At 47.3% G+C, this 18,157-nt stretch overlaps 1 protein-coding gene across 3 annotated transcripts in view; it reads right to left on the bottom strand.

Moving 5' to 3' along the window:
- LOC310701044 (alpha-2-macroglobulin-like) overlaps positions 1 to 18,157 on the bottom strand; it is a 64,389-nt gene that overhangs the window by 23,023 nt on the left and 23,209 nt on the right. For all 3 annotated transcript variants that reach the window (XM_083491059.1, XM_083491058.1, XM_083491057.1), the window contains exons 10-20: positions 15,078 to 15,187; positions 13,620 to 13,781; positions 12,749 to 12,970; positions 11,037 to 11,106; positions 9,700 to 9,863; positions 8,651 to 8,800; positions 7,165 to 7,338; positions 4,674 to 4,752; positions 2,729 to 2,873; positions 329 to 563; positions 29 to 155 (exon numbers count right to left, since the gene is read on the bottom strand). In XM_083491059.1, coding sequence (XP_083347185.1) covers positions 29 to 155; positions 329 to 563; positions 2,729 to 2,873; positions 4,674 to 4,752; positions 7,165 to 7,338; positions 8,651 to 8,800; positions 9,700 to 9,863; positions 11,037 to 11,106; positions 12,749 to 12,970; positions 13,620 to 13,781; positions 15,078 to 15,187 — 1,638 coding nt within the window. The remainder of the gene's footprint in view (positions 1 to 28; positions 156 to 328; positions 564 to 2,728; positions 2,874 to 4,673; positions 4,753 to 7,164; positions 7,339 to 8,650; positions 8,801 to 9,699; positions 9,864 to 11,036; positions 11,107 to 12,748; positions 12,971 to 13,619; positions 13,782 to 15,077; positions 15,188 to 18,157) is intronic.

Below are 18,157 nucleotides of genomic sequence, written 5' to 3'. Positions count from 1 at the left end.
TTACCCAGTTCCTAGCATTGCTGCTTACCCAGAGATTTGGGAGTTACCGTCCACGAGACCGTTTTCCTTTCGTTGGCACACAGGCAGTAAGAGTCCTCCTCCTTCTCCACAGGGGAAGCCACAAACTCAGCAGAGGGAGCCAGCGAGATACTGACCTGTCCATGAACAGAAAGGCGTTAGCGGGGAGGGAACTAAAGTCTCTCGCCACTCAAGAGACTGGGGTGCCTGCAGCAATATGATTCCGTGCCTAGGCGATCCAAATTCTATGCCAAGGAAAAGAGGGCGAGGAGTTTCCGGGAATCGGGAGCCAAGCTAGGGCGTTCCTCACCCTGACGCAGCGCTGCATGTAAGTGAAGACAGTGGCCTTCAGGGTGAACACTTCGCCCCGCACCACAGAGTAGGGCAAGGTCAGATCAAGGAAGAATGGCTGGAAGGCTTTGAGAGAGGCAGTCTGGGCCAGGCCAAAGCCCACATCCGGAGACAAGCAGAAAGCTCCTGCCTTCCACTCGGTGATGGTATCCGGAATGGTCACGGGGATGTCAATCTCGCCTTGGGACTCATCGCTGAGGGACAGAGAAGAACAGGAATCAAAGAATCATAGAGTTTGAAGGGGTCCCAAGGGTTTTATATATATGTATATGTATATGTATATACATATACGTATACATATCTTTTCAGATATACACATTCCATTGATTTTACAGTTATTTTGGCATTTTAAAACTTGACTTCCTTCCCCCTCTTTCTGCGGTTCCTTAAGTTTGTTTTGAATATCTTCTGCATATCCAAATTAACTTAACATATTTATTTATCTTCTTTGAATATATACTCTTATGTAACTGCAGGTTATTACAATAATCCTGCCAGTCTTTTTATCTGTTTACAATTTGTCTGTTAATATTCAATAAACCATTTCCATTCTTTTATTAAAAGTTTTTTATCTTGATTTCTTATTCTTCCGGAAAGTTTTGCCATTTCTGCATATTCCATACGTTTTCAAATCCATTCTTCCTTTGCTGGGACTTCTGCTTCTTTCCATTTTAGGGCAAGTAACATTCTTGCTGCTGTAGTCGTATACATGAATAAATTTCTATACAATTTAAGTAGTTCTGTACCTATAATTCCCAAGAGAAAGGCTTCTGGTGTTTTTTTAGAAACGTTATTTTAAACATCCTTTTCATTTCATTGTATATCATTTCCCAGTAAGCCTTAACCTTACTACAAGGTAAGTAAGGTTACCACATGAGTTTGGATTTGATATCCCACTTTATCCCTACCCTAAAGAGTCTCAAAGCGGCTAACAATCTCCTTTCCCTTCCTCCCCCACAACAAACACTCTGTGAGGTGAGTGGGGCTGAGAGACTTCAGAGAAGTGAGACTAGCCCAAGGTCACCCAGCAGCTGCATGTGGAGGAGCGGGGAAGCGAACCCGGTTCACCAGATTATGAGTCTACTGCTCTTAACCACTGCACCACACTGGCTTTTGCTTTTTCCCCTTCTCTCTGAGACAACATGAGAGACGACATGTTTCTTTGTCCTGATTTATGATTAATAGATCTGTAGTTATAGTATAACTTCACAAGCCTCACGCCTATTCTGTGTGTGCAGTTCTATCTGCTGATAGCGTGCCCTGGTTCTGAAGCCCGGGTCGCTGATTTACGTCAGAGCAGAGGTCGATGGAAGGAGTCGGCTGAGCTGAGGCTTGCCAGCTGGCCTCCCGGCCCTCTGCATGTCGACAAATCCCCAGCAATGTTTGATCCATCTTCAATGTGACAGGCCTTTATTTTTCTGAAGAGGGCTGTGCAGGGTGAGGAACATTTTCATAGCTCCCTTCATTTCCCATCACCAGGGAAATCCTGTAAAATGCACACCACTTCCAAGTATTCAAGGTGCTATCAAGAGCCTTGTCCTTCGTTAATTTGCCTAATTCTCCCTAGGGTTATGGCTCGTAATAGGGCAGAGATTTTGCAGGGTGGGGGCTGTGTGGCCTTCCCATTGTTGTTGGGCTCCAACTCCCATCAGCCCCAGGCTGGATGGCCTGTGAGCAGGTATGATGGAGGTTGTATGGCAGTAACACCTGGAGGGCCACAGGTTCTCAGCATTTCTTTCAAGGGATTTTCGCTACAGACTCCCCCAGCACCACCACTGCCCTATTGATTATAATGGTTTTAATTGACACCGAAATGGGAATGCCTATGTGTAATGGTGAAAGGGTTTAATGCTGGAAAATTCCACTGCCGTACTCTAAGGGACTCTGAGCCTTAACTGAGCTGATAATGGAATGTTGTTTTCTGCTAGCTAACATATGAGTGTTTAACCTTAGATCACATGAGAGGTATTGAATTGAATTGCAACTTCGCCATCATGGAAGGGTGATGGCTGGAGTCCTTTGTTCCTGGGCTCTGTGAGAGTGAGGATGTAGATGAAGCTTTCCAGATAAACAGCCCCAGGCAGGATGCAGGTTGTAGGGACAGACCTCTGTTTCTAGGTCTGTTGAAATTGTTTGACATTTTGTAAGATGCTGAGCCTATGCCTTGGACTGACATATGTCTTATGGAGTTGTTTGGATGTTTTTGTTTTGTTTTGAAGAAAGTTCCGCAAGCAAAGCTTTCGTTAAACAGTGCTTCATTTCCAAAGGAGCCCGTTTTTATGCATCCACTCGCTTCAAACTGCATAATATTAATATCTGCAATTTGCGCACCCCACAAAGTCTGAAAACCACTACTTACTTCACTATCCACGTGTTCCAGAGCCACGTCTCGGGAAAGTAGCTCCTGACAGTCTCCTGCTGTCTTCCTGTTCTTGGAGCTTCTTGTGCAAGAATGCCTGGAGCTCCTAGCCGTCCACTCAGAGTTTCAACCGGTAGCTCAGCAGCTTGAAGGAAGACAGAGCATAGATGATAGCCATTGTTATTCGGACTCAATGAACAGAAAGCCCTCTTGATTTCAGTAGGTACACTCTGAGTGGGACTGTTGGATATTGCCCTAAATTACGTACTTTATTTCCACAGTGGTGACCAGAGGAGAAATGACCACTGGGAGGAGAGCAGAGATAAGTAACACTACAGTGCATCTGTAACAGCAAAACCGAGACCTTCCTCTGCTCCAGCTGCAATTAAACATGTCTCTCCCATAGCCACAGAAAGTGCTCTAACTCACCAACGGTTTAACTTTACCCCTAAGGCCGCACTCCTACATTATCTCTTGAGACAGATGCCAACTAATTTATTTATTTAATTTCATTTTGTTTTTTCTTTGTACTCTCTATCTCTCTCTCTGTGTGTATGTGCGTGTGTGTCATAAATTGTGTTTCATACACAGCTGTCTTGTGTGTATGTGTCTGTGTTTACAATCTAACCCCCAACCTGCATAGAAACACCCAATTTCTATTTGGTTCCATTTAACTTTTAAGCCATTTCACTTTTTAAAACAAAAGGTAGAATTCCGCAAATCGCCATGTGTCCTCCAAGGCCTATACAGTGGTACCTCGGGTTAAGTACTTAATTCGTTCCGGAGGTCCGTTGTTAACCTGAAACTGTTCTTAACCTGAAGCACCACTTTAGCTAAGGGGGCCTCCCGCTGCCGCCGCCACACGATTTCTGTTCTCATCCTGAAGCTAAGTTCTTAACCTGAGGTACTATTTCTGAATTAACCTGAAGCGTCTGTAACCTGAGGTACCACTATATTTTTTTCAAAAGGCAGTTTTCTTCACTTTCTTCCTAAAATGGAGCTGTATATAACTAATGGGGCCTCCTGCTGCCGCCGAGCTGCCGGAGTCCGATTTCTGTTCTTATCCTGAAGCAAATTTCTTAACCTGAAGCACTATTTCTGGCTTAGTGGAGTGTGTAACCTGAAGCGTATGTAACCCGAGGTACCACTGTAACCGTGTTCTATTGCTGCTGAGTGACTAATTAATCTATGCCATTTAAATAGCACGATATTTTACCATAACGATAACGGTGGCAAATTCATAAGCGCGCAATAGAACAAAATACACTCTGAATCTAGCTTTGGGCTAATACTGGTACATTGGAACCTCAGTTCCCAAACGCCTCTGTTCTTGTATGTTTTGGTTCCTGAATGCTGAAAACCCAGAAGTAAATGCTTCCATTTTCAAATGTTTTTTGGAACTTGAACGTGCGACACAACTTCTGCGGAGTGCAAGAAGCTCTTGCAACCAATGGGAAGCCATGCCTCGGTTTTCGAACATTTCGCAAGCTGAATGGGCTTCCGGAATGGATTTCGTTCAGGAACCGAGGTTCCACTGTAAACTTTCTATTTACAGCATGCAAATGCCGGAAGGGATGAGGCAATTGAAACTCTTCCTGAAAACCCTTCTGCCAAGTATCTTAATATTTTTTTAAAAAATGTAGGGCTGTAGAACTAGGCACTCAGCAAAAGTTTTAGTCGTTGCCTCAAGGCCCTTAGGGACGTAGAGGGTAGCTGGATGTACATTTGCTGGTTTCCCACAAACAACCCTTCAGCCAATGTGAGAACAGGATGCTAGAGAAGATTTGCCATTGGCTCTTCTTAAGCTGTTACCGTTCCTCTTAAATTTGCAGAGCTTATAAATCTTGTGATTTTCAGGGCATTGTGAAGATGGAACGAAGGCTAACTGGAGGAAATCCCACCCCTACTCCCACAATTGCCACCAACATTGCCACCAGGTTCTTACTGGCATATACTGGTATATCTTCTCTGCAAGGGTTAGGCTTCTGTATCGTAGTGCTGGTAAAAACTTTCAAGCCAAAGTCCTGCAAAATGAGAAAATGAGCCAGTATGAACCCTTCTCTAGAGCGTTATGCCTTCCCAAACAGCATATGTGCCTCTGTTCCCGAATACCTGACCAGGAGAGTCTCTACCTAGTCTGGATTAACCCTTCAGGAGCTGAACATCCTCCTCTGCCCACTGCCGGGTGGTCTGGAAGGATACAGGGGGATAGAGAAACATTTTTCTCCCCCTCTCATAGAATCAAAGAATTGCAGAGTTGTAAGGGTGTGTGGTTTGAATCCCTGTGACAGGGTGAGCTCCTGTTGCTCGGTCCCTGCTCCTGCTAGCCTAGCAGTTCGAAAGCACGTCAAAGTGCAAGTAGATAAATAGGTTCCGCTCCAGCAGGAAGGTAAACGGCGTTTCCGTGCGCTGCTCTGGTTCGCCAGAAGCGGCTTAGTCATGCTGGCCACATGACCTGGAAGCTGTCTGCGGACAAAGGCCGGCTCCCTTGGCCTAAAGAGCAAGATGAGCACTAATGGTCAGGGGTCCCTTTACCTTTACCTAAGGGAACCCAAGGATCATCAAGGGGCCATCCAACCGCCTGCAACACAGGAATCTCAGCTAATGCATCCAGGACAGGTGGCCATCCAAACTTTGCTTTAAAACCTCCAAGGAAGAAGAGTCCACCACCTCTCATGGGAGTCCGTTCCACTGCCAAACAACTCTTACTGTCAGAAAGTTCTTCCTAATGATTAGTGGGAATCTCCTTTCTTGTAACTTGAAGCCATTGGTCCAGTCCCTACGCTCCAGAGCAGGAGAAAACAAGCTTGTTCCCTCTTTCATGTGACAGCCCTTGAAATATTTGAAGGGCTCCACAGCCTCTTTTCCAGGCTAAACATGCCCAGCTCCTTCAACCGTTCCTCATAAGGCTTGGTTTCCAGACCCTTGAAATATATTTTTAAAATAAAATAAAAAAATAGTCCAGTAGCACCTTAGAGACCAACTAAGTTTGTTCTTGGTATAAGCTTTCATGTGCATGCACACTTCTTCAGATACACTGAAACAGAAGTCACCAGACCCTTATATATAGTGGGAGGGTGGGGAGGGGGTTTTCTCAGGAGGGTAGTAGGAGATGGGTGACTGACTCAATGGGTATGGTAAACCTGGTTTGTGTGTGTGTGTGTGTGTGTGTGTGTGTGTGTGTATCGACTGCTTTAGACCAACATGGCTACCTACCTGTTTCTAGACCCTTGATCATCTTGGTTGCCCTCCTCTGTACATGTTCCAGCTTGTTGACATCTTCTTAAATTGTGGTGCCCAGAACTGGACACAGTACTCTCATGACATTAGAACTCATGGGCATCCAGTGAAACTGAATGTTGAAAGATTCAGGGCGGATTCAAAAAGCAGTTATTCACATGGTGCCTAGTTCAACTGTAAGGATGCAGGTGGCGCTGTGGTCTAAACCACAGAGCCTCTTGGGCTTGCCGATCAGAAGGTCGGTGGTTTGAATCCCCGCGATGGGGTGAGCTCCCGTTGCTGTGTCCCAGCTCCTGCCCACCTAGCAGTTCGAAAGCATGCCAGGGCAAGCAGATAAATAGGTACCAGTCCGGTGGGAAGGAAAATGGCATTTCCATGTGCTCTGGCCTCCATCTCATTGTGCCAGAAGTGGTTTAGTCCTGCTGGCCACATGACCTGGAAAGCTTTCTGTGGACAAACGCCGTCTCCCTCGGCCTGAAAGCGAGATGAGCGCCGCAACCCCATAATCACCTTTGACTGGACTTAACCATCCAGGAGTCCTTTACCTTTACCTTTTATCTAGTTCAACATTGAAACTCGCTTCCACTGGAGGGAGTGATGGCAACGAATATGGATGGCTCAGAGGACCAGACAAATTAGGGGGAAAGGCTATCAGTGGCTACGAGCCATGATGGTGATGGTTTGCCTCCCCAGTTGGAGGCAGTGATGCTTCTGAATACCAGTCGCTGAAAACCACAGGAGGGGGGAAAGGGCTCTTCCGCTCGGATCCTGTTTGCAGGCTTCCCACAGGCATTTGGTTGAGCAATGTGAGAACACTGGACAGCAGGCTCTTCTTAATCTCTCTGCAGAGGACAATAGCTTTTGGTGGAAAACGAACTGCAGGGGAATGGAAACATTGCTGCGTGCGACGTATGCGGGGTGGAATGCAACACCGTGCTTCCTTACAGCCCTAGATTTTGGGTGGCTGAGCTGCCATTGTCACGCAGTGGGTCCCTACAATGTGCCCTCCTCTTCCTGGCAGACATTTCACTCCCCGACAAATCACAGAATCATAGAATTGCAGAGTTGGAGTGGACCGCAAGGACCACCTAGACCAAACTCCTGCAATGAAGGACTCTCTCGCCCACATGGGGCTCATACCCATGACCGTGAAATTAAGGGTCTCATGCCAGTGCAGTGGGTCCTTTGGCACTCACCTTGAGAATCTGATAGGCATCACCTTCACGCTGCCGAAAAGATTCAATTATGTAGCTGATGCCTCCCACAACAACATTTTTCCTAACCGTGCAGCGATCACGGTACGAGTCAGGCAGGTAGTGGTGCTTGTAGACGTAACCTCGGAGGTCCTTCACGGGGAGCAGATCATAAACCTGACCACAAAAGTAGCCACAATTAAGCATGTCCTAAAATGCCCCTGCTATTTTTTTATTTTTTCTATATATTTTTACAAAGTAATAATCATAAATAAGTAAGAATAAAAATGTGCACCTCGCCACGGAGACCATTCCATTGTTACTATCCAACCACCCACAATTTCAACACCTCTTGCGATGGTTTGACCCCTTTCCGTTTTAACAGTACAAATTCTACAAATGCCTTCCATATCTCCTCTAAATCACCTCTCCTCCAAAATGTCCCTGCATGGCCACTGCAGAACAGCTCTGACCACCAGAAAGTTATTCCCAGTATTTAGTTGGAATCTCTTTCCTTGTCATTTGAAGCCACTAACTCGGGTCCCACCCTCTGGCACAACAGAAAACAAGCTTGCCCTGTCTTCAGCCTTGAAGGTAGCCATCAGATCACCTCTCAGCCTTCTCTTTCCCCAGGCTAAACATACTCAACTGTGCCTCACGAGACTTGGTTTCCAGGACACAGTTTGGACAGAAAGGAATGGGTCCATTCAACACTTTGCCAAACCGTTTCGAAAGTGGATACAGACGTTCTATGCATCCCCGGTCCTCAGTTTATCAGTCCGGCATATAACTGGAATGAAACTCAGTTTTTTAAAATTGTTGTATGCACCCCAGTCTCTGAAAAACGAGAGACTCCAGAGGTTCTAGTGGTTATCCAGAGTCTGGCTTCCTTGAGAAAGGAAGTGTTTTGGAGATATATGGCCTTGCCCCTGCGATTGAGGGGGCCAGAGCCATACAACGTCAGTGTTAAGATAGTCCGTTCCACCTTAAGAGGAACAGGCTGTTGTGTGTCACATGTCTGTTTACTTTCCAGCACAGCTTGCTGGGAACTTCCGTTTGTGTATAGCTTTTGCTTATGCTGTTTGCTTGGACACGAAGGGGAGCAGACATGTTTTTCCTTTTGTCCTGATGCTGAATAAAATGCCGGTAAATATGTTTTACACAGCCTCTAATCTGCCCTTCTGTTGCGAAGAGTTCTTATCTCTGCTGAGTTGCGAGCCCAGCTTCTGAAGCTTCTGAAGCTCTGGGTCGCAGATTCATGCTGCACCAAGGACCGGAGATCGCCCGGCTGCCGGCCAGGGGGCTGGAGCCAGCTGGGGGCCTGCCAATTGCCCCCGTTCCCTTGGATGCATCCCAACAGTCAGCACACCGGACATACATGCCACACGGCTCATGTACATGACATCAGCACACCCCATGGCACGGAAGCGCAAAAGTGGCTCTGGGAATGTTACCCTTAAAGACAGCTTCAAAAGCAGATTTGACTCACAGTCTTAGGGGACATCTCAGCTTCGGGCTTCAAGAGAAAGACACTCTTATCGACAGCATGGACAGCACAAAGGGAGCCTTTGGAGGCAGCAAGATGGAGGTGAGTTTTGCTGGTAGGGAGGCCTTCAGCATCAGAGAACCGCAGATTCACCTGGAGGCATAAAGGGCATTTGAAAAAATTGTGAAAGCAGGTTATTTATTGGGACGGAGTGATTTTTGAAGCTGTTGTTAAAGTTGCAAAACAACAAAGCACAGGACGGAACAATGGATAATTTCTGAAACAACAAGGGGGTATCAACCAAGGCATGGTGGAGAACAGCAACAACTGGCAAAGGCAGACATAACATTTTACAAGGACAGGAAGAAACACCACAAAATAATTGTCACACACAGGAAGAAAAGGGATATAGTTGGGGTGCCTCACTTGTAGATTTATAAATCATTTAATGTGTCACCACAAATGGAAGTTATTAATATTGCAGTTGATGGATAAGGGATTATTATTTTGACCGGAATGTAATTGAAATTAATAAGATTTTGGAACGCAGAAGTAAAGAAAATCATCAAACCATCAAATCTTGCATGCAGGGGGCCACCTAAATTATATAATTTGGTATATGAATGATTGGCTGGGGAAACCCAGCCAGATGGGCAGGGTACAAATAATAAACTTATTATTATTATTATTATTATTATTATTATTATTATTATTATTGCTTTTAGTAATTGTATTGCAATTTGGTATTGTTATAATGAGGCTATTATTGGATTGTAATTGAAAAATTAATAAAAATTATTATAGAAAGGGCATTTGAAGAGTTCATTCTATTACATGACAGCACAGAGATAATCCCTTCTGGGATTTGTTTTCTCAGCTTGGGTTGCCCTCCTCAGCTGCCAACGAGTTAATATTCTGCTGGTCCAGCTGGGAAAAAACGGTGCTCTATGGACTACCAAGTGAGAACTTTGGCAAAGGTTTATGCCGGAGAGGGAAGAGAGAGCCTCATGGCCATGTCTGCCCTGGGCCTCAGAGAGTCCCCACAACCTTACCTTGTTTGTGAAGCAGTTCTCCACGGTGAAATCTGCTGAATGGGCCACTAGTTCACGTTGAAATCTGCTGAATGGGCCACTGGGGAAAATCGTGTAGAGAAGCAAACGGGCCAATGGAGCAATGTCCATGTCAACAGAGAGGTCCAGAGAAAACACCCCTTTGGCTGGTAGATAACGAAATGTTAAAATAGACTTGAAATGATCCTTGCATAGTTTTGCCCCTAACAACAAATCTGCCCCTAGCAACAAGCTTTCTGCTAGCAACAGGTCTTCCCCAGCAACAGGGTTTCCTTAGCAACAGACTTCTTTATTAGACAGGCTCTGAAGGAGGAAGTGTGGTTGCTACTCTGCTCAGATGGCTGCAGAGCAGGGAGGAGGAATGATTCTCTGTACAGTGGTACCTCGGGTTAAGTACTTAATTCATTCCGGAGGTCCGTACTTAACCTGAAACTGTTCTTAACCTGAAGACCACTTTAGCTAATGGGGCCTCCTGCTGCTGCCGCGCCGCCGGAGCACGATTTCTGTTCTCATCCTGAAGCAAAATTCTTAACCTGAAGCACTATTTCTGGGTTAGCGGAGTCTGTAACCTGAAGCATATGTAACCTGAAGCGTATGTAACCCGAGGTACCACTGTACATAGTTTTACTTTATTTTCCTTAGGCCAGCAGTTGTATAAGTTGTAATGTTAATTCTTCCATCGACACTTAAAGCAGAAGTGGAATGTATTTATTCCCACAGGTGAGCTGAACTGAGGAAGTATATTCTGGGAGACTTTCTGAGTGACATTGCTGACTGAAAAGGGAACCCCAAATGATTGGCATAGCGCACTGACACAAAATTCCCAAGGAGGAAGAGAGGGAGGAAGAGAATGATTACAATTCATGAGTGTAAAATTATATTATCTATGAGTATAAAATTGAGGAAACTCTGAAACATGTCATGCAAGAACCGCAAGGGCACATGGAAGCATATGTGGTGGCACTGTACTAAGGTGTGGGTTTACATCATGGTAGGCAAACTAAGGCCCAGGGGTCGGATGCGGCCCAATCACCTTCTAAATCTGGCCCGTGGATGGTCCAGGAATCAGCGTGTTTTTACATGAGTAGAATGTGTCCTTTTATTTAAATTGCATCTCTGGGTTATTTGTGGGGCATAGGAATTCGTTCATAATTTTCCCCAAAATATAGTCCGGCCCCCCACAAGATCTGAGGGACAGTGGACCGGCCCCCTGCTGAAAAATTTTGCTGACCCCTGGTTTACGTTATCACCTGGGTTTATAAAAAATGGGAAAGGTCACCAAGAATGAAGGGAGGAAATGGGAATGGAGTGCCACTTACCGGTACCTTCTCTGTGCTCCAAAGGCAGAACATGGGTCCCTGATCGCACAATGTCCCCCTTAGCCATTACCTGCATGGAAGGCGGAAAACGCCTGATAAAAGCATAAGAACACAACAGCCTGCTAGCAGGGGCGCGGACTTATAAAAAATATTGGGGGGGGCCGGGAAAGCTCATGAATAATAAATAAGCTCATGAATATGCAAATAAAGTGGCTCCGGCCCTAAATAGGGCAAGCCACGCCCCCCAGCCAGCCAATCGGCTGGCTGGGAGGTGTGGCCAGTCGGGATTCCCCTGTTCTCGTGGGGGCCAGGAGGAAGGAAATTCCCCCCGGCAGTGCCTTGGCAGTGGCGGTGGTGCTGCGAAGCAGCGAGGCAGGAGCCCCCGCCCCCGGGGATTCCCTAATCTCGCGGGGGACGGCCGGGGCTCTCCGACTAGGGCGCGCGGCTGGCTGGCTGGCTGGCGAGGGAGCAGGTGGGGAGGAGGCGGGGGACGGCGGCGGCGCTCTGCTGGAAGGGCGCCTGAGATTATTGGGGGGGCTGAGCCCCCCCAAAAAATTTTTTGAGGGGGCTCGAGCCCCCTCAGGCCCCATGGAGTCGGCGCCTATGAGCCTGCTAGATCAGGCCAATGGTCCATCTATCTCAGCATCCTACTCTCACTGTGGCCACCCAGTTGCCTATAAGCTGGAGGAGGATGGAGGAGGCAAAATATATGGTTACACTGATACGCCAGCAGTTCTTACACACAGGGAGTGTTCTGGCTTCCAGAAACAATCTCTCTCCTGGTAGTACAACATGAATTGCCATTACGCTTGAGCCTATCTTTGCAATTAGAAATCAAACACAGTTTGGCAGCTGAAAATGGATTTGAATGAGCACTATTCAAAGTCCTTTCCTTAAAAAAACCAAAAACCAGTCAGTTCACAAAGGCCTGTCAGAATAAAACAGCTGGCAGACGGACGACAAGGGAGCCAGTCTAACTTCTCTATGAAGAGAGTAATAATAATAATAATAATAATAATAATAATAATAATAATAATTGTCAGGTGCGGGTGGTGGTTGCTTGTGAGTAACCAGGCAGGACTCTGACCTGTCTTTTACAGGTTTTATTGTGCAAACTATTTACAGTGCACAACCACAAAGTTCATGTCCATCTTAGTCACTTGCAGAATCCGGGAGTGGCCCCTTCCGGCTTTCCCCCCAGCATAAGAACTTCGGCACCCCAAGCCTCCGCCTCCCTTCTTGCGTTTCACCCCTCTGTGCAAGCTGGGCGATGGAAGGGGCGTGCATCCCTCCTGCCCAGCCTGGCTAGGTGAGGCGCTGGGGCTCTCAGCAGCATCTTCAAGCCCTTTCCTCGCTTGGCTGGCCCCTTCCCCTTGTTCTCCACTGGAGGTGTGGCTTTTCCCACCGCTGAAGGAGGAACTGCTCCTCAGGAGTTTCGGAAGTTCTCTGTATCCCTGTGGCCTCCCGGCTTCCCTCCCCTGTTCCGATGGCAGTCCCCTGATAGTAGTAATAATAATAATAATATTCATACCCTGCCCAACTGGCTGGGTTTCCCCAGCCACTCTGGGTGACTTCCAACAGAATATTAAAAATACGATAAAACATCAAACATTAAAAACTTCCCTAAATAGGGTTCCAAACGTTGGGAGCAGCCACTGAGAAGGCCCACTCCCAAGTCCCTACCAAAGAAAGGCCACTCTGTCCAGGCTTACCAAATAGGAAAAGGCCATCTCCTCCTCTTTTACGACAGATGAATTCAGAAGATAATGGACCCGGAGCGTCTGAGTCTGACCACAGCTTAAGGTCCCAGCAACACGCTCAATGTGAAGGTAGCTTTGGCTTGGTGAGTAAAAACGCCACGCTGAATGAGATGCGCCCTGGTGTTGGGGACTGATACAGCCTTGTTCACACGCAGAGTTTGATTTGTAAGTTGCCTGGCAAACAGAAAGAAAGAGGAAAATGGCAGGTGCTCAGGGACTGGAGAAAATAAATCCTTGTTGTCCCTGTATTAGGGAATCATTGGTGCCTTGGGGACTATGAGATCAACTTTGTGATATTACACCAGCTCGAGACTCATCTCAAGCTGACCTATTTACAAGCCCAGAAACCAACACACACCTTTAGGAGAAAATAAGAGTCAGACGTATCAACCCAACAGCCATTTCCGCCATCACATACACAGTCCCAGCCCTTGGGGGGGGGGTATTTTTCTAGTCCCAATGCATTTCCTGGAGGCGTATTCAGGATTCAGAAATGGAAAGAGCAAGAATGAAATCAACGGGAAATGACAAACCCAGAAAAGGTGATGAAGGAGAAAGAGAAAAGAAAAAAGTAGGCGCCACAGGAAACTGAATCTCAAAGCATTTTTTAAAATTTCAACCGATCCAATTGATATTGGAGGGGTTGGGCGGCCATCTGTCATGGATGCTTTAGCTGAGATTCCTGCATTGCAGGGGGTTGGACTAGATGACCCCTGGGTCCCTTCCAACTTTAAGACTCTTACGATTCTATGATATTCCCGTGTTTTGTGCTTGCGAAGAATAAATCTGCCTTATTTAGTTCTCAATCCCCTTGAACGCTCACCTGGATCCTGAGTTCAGGAGCTGTGAAGTTATCAGTGTCTATGGAAAAACGGGCTCGTCCCTGGTCATCAGTTACGTACTTGGTGCTGGTTCCAGTTAGATGTACCCTAATCTGAATTGTTTCATTGGCAATTGGCACTTTGGCAGCATCCAAAAGCTTCACCTAGCAGGGCAAAAACAATACATATAGCAGTTTGGTCTGATGATGATGATGATGATTACAGTGGTACCTCTGGTTGCAAACAGGATCCATTCCAGAGCCCCGTTCGCAACATGAGCAGAACACAACCCGCGTCTGCGCATGCATGGGTCGCGATTCACCACATCTACGCATGCGGTACTTTCCGGTACTTCCGGGTCGCCGCGGGACATGACCTGAAAAGACGTAACCTGAACTGACATAACCTGAACCGAATGTAAGAAGAGGTAATGTAAAGGTAAAGGGACCCCTGACCATTAGGTCCATTCGTGACCGACTCTGGGGTTGCGGCGTTCGTCTTGCTTTATTGGCCGAGGGAGCCAGTGTACAGCTTCCGGGTCATGTGGCCAGCATGACTAAGCCACTTCTGGCGAACCAGAGCAGCGAACGGAAACGCCGTTTACCTTCCTGCCGGAGCAGTACCTATTTATCTACTTGCACTTGGCGTGCTTTCGAACTGCTAGGTTGGCAGGAGCTGGGACCGAGCAACGGGAGCTCACCCCGTCACGGGGACTTGAACCGCCAACCTTCTGATTGGCAAGTCCTAGGCTCTGTGGTTTAACCCACAGTGCCACCCGCGTCCCAAGAAGAGGTATGACTGTAAAAAATTTTATTTATACCCCGCCCTCCCTGGCCAGGGCCGGGCTCAGAGCGGCTAACACCAAATATGAATTACAATAAAACATAACAGAAAAAAATACAACAACAAACAGTTAATTAAAATACGGCTTAAAATAGAGCTTAAAATGCAGCCTCATTTTAGCAGTAGCCCATATGAATTGGGAGGGAGATGAGTGGTGGAGCTAGCTGTTCCGGCGCCCAGAGTGGTGTGCACCTGGGGGCGGGGCTAGCCGCCCACAGGGGTGAGGTGAACGTCCCGGGGAGTGCGTGTCCCAGGGGTGTGCCGCCCGCACTGAGCATCCCGGGGGGGTGGCACAGTGATGTCACACTCCCCCTCGGGAATGACACCCGGGGGGCCACACCCACCTTGCTCCGCCTCTGAGGGAGATGGCTGGCTGTAGGGGGAGTTCTATAAGTTCAGGTGGGTGAGGATGGAAATGAAGGTTGAGGACACACAAATTGCACCAGGATTCCAGAGGTGGCACCTCAGAGGTCGGAACTGGAGATGAGGGGTGGGGGGTGAATTGCTAACCACCCTGGCCCATTCTCCTGTTCCAGTGCATACGGGGAACATTTGTCTTTAAAACAAACATTCAGCTGTGGGGTCGTGCGCAGTGGGGATCTCTCAGCCTGCCTTACCTGCCCAGTAAAGGGGATCCCAGACTTGTAGTAAGAGTCCACATTCTCAAAGGTGATTGTGCTGAGAGTCGTAATGATCATGGTGGAAGCCGTGCCTGTCAATTCCACCCCTGCCAAATAGCCAAAAAGAGGTAGGTACATATAAGCACACATGGTGGGACTGCTCAGAGGTGGCTGAATTGTGGAATAAGGCATTTGCTGAGATCTCTTTGGTAAACAAACAAACAAACTGCTACTCTATCTTTCCACCTGGCAATTTTGAACCTATATGGAAACAGAATGGGATTTGAAAAGTAAATAACTTATTTCTCATCTCTTAAGAGCAGCTCAGGGCTGTATTGCCAAATCCTAGAATATCCTTAATCTTAATATTTGGGATTTCTGGTATTTAAGGGTTTCACAAATTGCCCGTCTTGAAAAAGTACCCAAAGTGCAGAGCTTGAATGAATAATTTCTTTCCGAATTTCTTTTCGATGTGTGGCATGATTTTCTTATGCAAATATTCTTATACAAATATTGAGGCACATGGTCACTGCCGTTTGCATATGCAAATGCCTGGTCTATATGGAACCTTTATTCTCAATAAAGATGGAACTCACAGGTGGAGAATACTTTTATTTTTATAAATCTTTATTATTGTAAAGGGTATCCGTATAGGAGATAAAACTTTGTTATCCTTTTTGGAGATGCGCTGTATCTTTGCACTTTCACCCTTCTAGGCTGTGACACTTCATGGTTTGCATTACCTGTTGGCAGTGGCGTAGCGTGGGGGGTGCCAGGGGTGCCGACCGCACCGGGCGCAACATCTGGGGGGGGCGCGAGTCCAGAGGGAAGGGACAAGTTCCTTCCTCTGCCGGGCTCCCCGCCGCCACCGCCAGCCTTGCGCCCTAGCGCGCGCGCCCCCCGCCGTCGCTGTGGCTGCGCTCCGCTCACTGCTCGCAGGAGGAGCAGCCGCTGCAGCAGCGCCGACGCCGCCACCGACGCCTGGCCGGGCACGGGCAGCCTCTGCACCCTGCCGACGCCGCCATCCCCTCGGCCGAGCCACAGGCGGCGGCTGCTTCTGCCTCCATCCTCCTCCGGGCAAGCAGCGTTGTTTGCGCGGCAGCGCCAGCGGCAACTCGGTTAGGGGTTGGGGGGGCGCAAATTACTTGCGTTGCCCCGGGTGTTGACAACTCACGCTACGCCGCTGCCTGTTGGGATTTTGGCTACATGCCATTCTGTGTGCCTTCCTAGGGAGGTGTATCAGTCTCCTTCATTAGTAACTTATAGTCAGTGCTTTTTTTCTTTTAAAAAATGTTTAGGAGTATTTTCATTTTGGCTGCTCCCCCTCGCCCCCTTCCTGCCCCCAACCCCTGGACGAGGGACTTGAGGCGGCAGCGGTGGCGCTGAGAGGACGGGAAGGCCCCCAGCAATGCCAGGGTTGCTTGAGCAAGGAGGGGCAAGCAGTCGCCGGCTGGCGCTAGCCCGGCAAGAGGAGGAAGAGGAGGAGGAGCAGTAGTAGCGTCGCCTCCACCGCTGTGGTGGTCACGTGGGGTTGCTATGAGGAATTATGAAAAAATGAAGTAAGCCATTGTGTCAGCCATTGTATTGACTGGGTTTGAGTCATTTGACATGATTTCTGATCAATCCAAGCCTCTACATCTCTGCCCCATTTTCTCTATGCCTGACAGTCACGTACACAGACTGGTTGCTTCACCAGGCATCCTGAGTACATAAAGATAGGAGGTAGCTTTCATGTTTGTTGTTGTTTAGTCATTTAGTCGTGTCCGACTCTTCGTGACCCCCTGGACCAGAGCACGCCAGGCACTCCTGTCTTCCACTGCCTCCCGCCGTTTGGTCAAACTCATGCTGGTAGCTTCGAGAACACTGTCCAACCATCTCGTCCTCTGTCGTCCCCTTCTCCTTGTGCCCTCCATCTTTCCCAACATCAGGGTCTTTTCCAGGGAGTCTTCTCTTCTCATGAAGTGCCCAAAGTATTGGAGCCTCAGCTTCAGGATCTGTCCTTCCAGTGAGCACTCAGGGCTGATTTCCTTCAGAATGGAGAGGTTTGATCTTCTTGCAGACCATGGGACTCTCAAGAGTCTCCTCCAGCACCATAATTCAAAAGCATCAATTCTTTGGCAATCAGCCTTCTTTATGGTCCATCACTACTGGGAAAACCATAGCTTTTACTATACGGACCTTTGTTGGCAACGTGATGTCTCTACTTTTTAAGATGCTGTCTAGGGTTGTCATTGCTTTTCTCCCAAGAAGCAGGTGTCTTTTAATTTCGTGGCTGCTGTCACCAGCTCTGATGTAGCTTTCGTTAATCTTAGGGCCAGGAAACAGAGTTCACATGCAGGTGATAAAAATGCCTGTCTTTCCTGTTTTCTGCCTGTTTATGACCTCCGGGGTTTGCTAAAGGCATTCCTCCTTGGTTCCTGTTTTATTTAGCCTAAACATGTATGCATGCTCAAGTAGTTCTTTGTAGTTAAGAAGCTTCCTCTGATCTGTTTTTTTATGATTTAGTATTTTTATTTTCTTATTGTTATTATAAATTTTATTAGTATTTTCCACACAACGACACAAAACAATATCAAAAAATAGCAATACACAAAACGCAAAAACTGACATTCAAAAAAAAATTTCCATATCTTACAAGTTAATAATATAAACACTAAAAAGAAAAACAAACATTGACTTCCACCAATCCCACAGCACCTCCTTTACCTCTCATTGTGTCTTCCTGTTTTCCTTTTCAGCTTCCTCTGATCTGACAGTAAGAGCTGTTCGACAGTGGAATTTGCTGCCAAGGAGTGTGGTGGAGTCTCCTTCTTTGGAGGTCTTTAAGCAGAGGCTTGACAACCATATGTCAGGAGTGCTCTGATGGTGTTTCCTGCTTGGCAGGGGGTTGGACTCGATGGCCCTTGTGGTCTCCTCCAACTCTATGATTCTATGATTCTATGACTTTGTTCCCACGTGGGGATTTTTTGAAATGCTCAGAGGAAAGCTGATTGGTTCTTACAAATGCTGTGTTAAAGTTCTTTTGTTAATAAAAACGGCCTGGGCCAGGGAGTGGCTATTGCACTTGCTCCCAGAGT

Source organism: Podarcis liolepis (assembly GCF_965112155.1).
Source record: "Podarcis liolepis genome assembly, chromosome: 2".
Taxonomy (NCBI): Eukaryota; Metazoa; Chordata; class Lepidosauria; order Squamata; family Lacertidae; genus Podarcis; species Podarcis liolepis.
This window is presented reverse-complemented; position numbering and strand designations above follow the sequence as displayed.